Below are 4,348 nucleotides of genomic sequence, written 5' to 3'. Positions count from 1 at the left end.
ACTTGCATAGTCGGACTTCCAAATCTATCCGCCTTTGCACCAATTCTATACACAATACTATGACTCATATACACAAACAATACATTTCGGCACAATTAACATAGACCAACTATAGTATGGTGTGTTCCAAAAACACCACCTAGACTTCCTTCAATAAGTTAGGGAAACAAAAAGATTTAATTGTTCCTTTTCCACATATTATTACTCGTATTGAAATCCTTTTGAAGATACTAATACAATTCATTTTCCCTCTTTTTCCAGATGCACAACATCTACAAAGGCAAATATGACTTTGGATGAGGTACACACAAGATAAACATTGTTACCTAGTATCTATAAAAATTAAACAATGTAAATTCATTTAACCACATCAAACTATGCATATAGATGTTCACGATATACATTCAAAACCATAGGAACACCCAACGACAAATCAAACATTGTCCTATTGATGCACAACATTGTAGGTATCTAATAACAAACTAGATGAGAGTGGCGAACATTGTTGGGCAAAGACCATCGACATACATCGATAGCTTCATAAACTACAATGACCTCTAAAATTTAATGGACATATCCACCAACAACAATCCATGTGGAGAATAGAACATAATCACAAATGGTACAAACCTTGCTACCATCTTCAATAAATTTTTGCATTGGAATCTAGCCCTACTAACACAAGCACATCTCATATGTAGGACTCCTAAAAGATGTACTTGATAGATTCGAACTCTAGTATGAAGATACATATGACAATCCACTACAAACAGGTATTGCCCAAGTCTTACTAGACATAAACAAACAATATCTCCACATATATAATCAAGATCATACACTAGGGATTCAGCATCTTGCATGAGGAATTGGGAGAAGTAACAGAAGAAGAAGTTGACAATATACTAAAAATGTACATGGAAAATAATAACTATAGCCATGGCTGTGGAAAGCTTGTAGTGACCATTGAAAAGGTCATGCACTCAATCAGTAAAGAGGTCTACAACCCAATCCATGGTACCTATAGCAATCACTTTTTCAAGAGAAGAAACTTGATTTAGCATAGCAATAAATTTTACACGATCTATTCCATGCTTTTCGACATTGGATAAATAAGTATAATTCCTCCACTTTCCACATGGTCCACGCCTTTCAAAAAATTTCATTTTTAAGCTGGTTCATCGTTCCTTGAACTCCAATCCAATATTCAATAACTTTCAATGTAATTGCTAATCTTTAACATCTCTGAATAGAATATCTTACTTTCGTTTCATGTTAAGTATTTGTGGAAGATTCACAATTCCAAAAACAAATGTTTGATGTTCGCCATTCATATTTTGGGAACAAAAAGAAAAGCGCCCTTCTGGAGACCATTCAAAGCCAACCATGTCCATGTAGGCGTCAATCTAGTTAGCCATTTTTTCCCTTGTTCACCAACACTAGGCACTCCGTGCCTAGACTCAGCTTGGCGCTTTGCGCCGGGATGGGCGCGATTTTTGCGAGTGAGGGTGGGTGCTGGATGCGTGGCACCCGCCCCCGCGTTCTCTTTGATTTCTTGTGGGGGAGGTGGGGGGGCTGCCACGTGGCACCCGCCCCCACCTCTCATTAACTAATAGTAAAGATGCATTTTCTATTTTCACCAACATACATTTTTTTAGCCACAATCGAAATCCTGGTTCTGATTTTCTTAAATTCTCAATTTTTAGCAATTTACATATTCTGAATATAAACAAGAAAAACATACAACACACCCAGGTGAAAGGCAACATACAGAGAGCATGGCGGGGATCCTAGCAGAGGAAGATGAAGACATGCCAAGTCTGAGTGCCCACGCCCTAGCTGCTCTGCAGGAATTCCTATCGGAGCAGGGAGTAGCCTCTTCATTGGAAGACGATACTAATGGAGGTGAAGCAGCAGCAGAAGAAGGTCCGGCCCTCCATGAGGACCAGGAGAAGGATGCCACCATCGTCCCTGAGGATTGGGGCCTCAGCCAGTTCTGGTATGACTCTCGCACATCGCAGACCGTCGCGCTGGAGCTTCGCTGCCTCAGCCAGGAATTGAACTCCCCTATCGCCTGCATTTCCTGCCCTTCCCTGTACGTGGAGCTCAAGGTATGACTTGCTCTTCTTGTTGAGTTGGCGTTTTCGTTATTTAAAAGAATGCATCAACAGCTCTGTCTGTGCGGTTTTTGCCATGGGTTGTGCAGTAGATGCACTAGGTCTCAAAAGAGAAAAACAGATCATACAATTTGCTTGGCATTTCTGTGGCTGCTTTATAGCATAAGAAGAAAGAAAGCATCCTGAGAGTAAGAGTAACTCATCAGAGAAAATAAAGCAAGCTTGTGCACTCAAACTACTCAGTGTCATAACAAGCAAGCTCAAATCTTGCCTTATGCTTGAAAGAAGGGAATTTGAAGTACAGTTAAACCAGCAATGCGCATAAGTGATCAGTTATGTCTTTGTTCAAAAGAAGTTCAAAACAGACCGTAAGAACTGGATGTAAAAGTAAGATCTGATGGCAGGTAATGCAGGTGTAGGAGGTCAATTTTCTCTCCCTTGGCAGAAAGTATATTTTTGCAGTTCTTATAGGACACAAACTGGCACCATGATGTGTTTGCTGCTGTGCAAACCCTTCATTTTACAAGGAGATTCTTAATGCCCTGTAGATTCCTTTCTTTCAGAGAGTATATGCCCTGAGACACCAATGCACACAATAGATAAGTCTCTAGATCTCAATCACTGGAAGGGACCAACCAAGGAGCAATAGTTTAATGTTGAACTCGGGGTTCTGGCTTGAACTTTCAGAGGAACGTTCTTGGAATAAAAATGAGTAATGTTAGGGTCCCTGCTGTTGCAACGGGTGCTTGAAAGCTTTCATGACGTCACTTAGGGTGCTGCCTCAAGGAAGTTAAGGAGACTTGTCTCACAAAATAGACAGTCAATAATAAGCTTATCAAGGCCCTTTGAGTCTATGTGGACATTTTATTGATCCAGCCTGCAATAGCTGGGTGTTGTATGAGACAAAATATTTCAACTATTTTACACTCCCCTAATATACTGCTCAAATTTTATGGCAGTTCTTTCATGTTTTATGCAAGTATGGTGCTACCTTGCTAATGGGGTATGTAGGACAGGAAGTCAGATAATGAGTTTGGGCTAATTGACCACTTGCAGAAATGCTCCTCGTGTAAAGTTCAACTGTTTGAGTATGATCGACGTTTCAAGAGATATGGACCAGACTTTACCTTTTATGACTACAATTCCCCTGAAGACTTGCCTCTGCAGTTTGAACACGCTTTTCAAATAGTGGTGGCTGATCCTCCATACCTGGTAAAGTACTTGCATTACCAGTGCGGGGAATAGATTAGCTTGTTCGGTGGAAGTTTGATTTGATGTGTAGGGTTTGTCTTTTTGCAGCTTTCCCAAGTGTTAGTGTTGTTTGAAGGGTCTTGAATTATTTGAAGCTTAATGGGGACTGCAGAGTGAAGAGTGCCTCGTAAAGACTGTATGCACAATGAAGGTTTTGGCAAAGGCCGGAGACTCACGCCTTCTCTTGTTGACAGGTACATAAGATTATCAGTGGCTTAAGTGCGTTTCCTTGTACCAGTACATGACATTGTGAATGTGTGCATCTGCAGGTGCAGTGCAGCGGGAGCAAGCACAAAAGTTGCTAGGGGCTCATCCATGTTGCTTCAGACCATCTCACGGAAGCAAGCTTGGAAATGAGTTTATGCTTTTCACTAACTATGATCCCAAAGAGAAATTGGGTGGGTGGGAGCAGCCATAATTACACATGAATGCTGTCATAGTGAGCAGTGATATAGTTGTTTCTTCAGCGTTCATGTGATTTTGATCATGTAGCCCTTGGTGCACTAATTTTCTCCAGTTCAAAAGTAGATGGCATTATCTCTCAAGCATGATTTAGAGGCATAACTAATTGCTGCCAAGTTTTTCAATTTGGCCAATCTTTTGCTTTTGTGAAATTTAAAGAGTACAAAATCATTTGGCTTTCTCTAAGAAGCCTCGTTCAGCAACACAAAAGGGGTGCTCACGATACCATGCAGTACAAACGAGATTGCCGTTATGAGTTATGCACATCTAAAGTTAAGTCCTACTGTGTATCTTTTGGCTTGAAATGTGGCCATTTTCACGAAAACTCATTTTTCCATTGTTTTGATCCAGATATTAGCTTTGTCAAGATTAACTAGCTTACTTCAAATGGTAAATTTTACTAGACAAATACTGCAAGTGCTTGCTGGGTTGCCTTAATCATATGTATGACACAACTAAAATGATACTTATTCATCATCACAATTGCTCCTCTTTGCACGAGTGCACATAGAGCACAAGTA

General features: G+C 40.4%; 1 protein-coding gene across 1 annotated transcript; it reads left to right on the top strand.

Annotated features, from left to right (window-relative positions):
• Positions 1–1,730: 1,730 nt before the first annotated feature.
• LOC148010714 (nucleic acid binding / methyltransferase) lies at positions 1,731–4,080 on the top strand. Its single transcript, XM_087672131.1, has 4 exons — positions 1,731–2,108; positions 3,171–3,326; positions 3,478–3,559; positions 3,635–4,080. The coding sequence occupies exons 1-4, from the start codon at positions 1,776–1,778 to the stop codon at positions 3,781–3,783; spliced, it is 720 nt and encodes a 239-aa protein (XP_087528257.1). The 5' UTR covers positions 1,731–1,775; the 3' UTR covers positions 3,784–4,080.
• The last annotated feature ends 268 nt before the right edge of the window (positions 4,081–4,348 follow it).

Source organism: Lygodium microphyllum, chromosome 29 (assembly GCF_053477565.2).
Source record: "Lygodium microphyllum isolate KBCC chromosome 29, Lygodium_microphyllum_v1.1.10, whole genome shotgun sequence".
Taxonomy (NCBI): domain Eukaryota; kingdom Viridiplantae; phylum Streptophyta; class Polypodiopsida; order Schizaeales; family Lygodiaceae; genus Lygodium; species Lygodium microphyllum.
Note: the sequence above shows the minus strand (reverse complement) of the source record. Positions and strands in the feature narration are given on the sequence as shown.

Excerpts from the sequence above, each read along its gene's own strand:
- LOC148010714 (XM_087672131.1), top strand. The coding sequence starts at position 1,776 with ATGGCGGGGATCCTAGCAGAGGAAGATGAAGACATGCCAAGTCTGAGT. Across the intron at positions 2,109-3,170 it reads CCCTGTACGTGGAGCTCAAG|AAATGCTCCTCGTGTAAAGT; the intron begins GTATGACTTGCT and ends GACCACTTGCAG. Across the intron at positions 3,560-3,634 it reads ACGCCTTCTCTTGTTGACAG|GTGCAGTGCAGCGGGAGCAA; the intron begins GTACATAAGATT and ends GTGCATCTGCAG.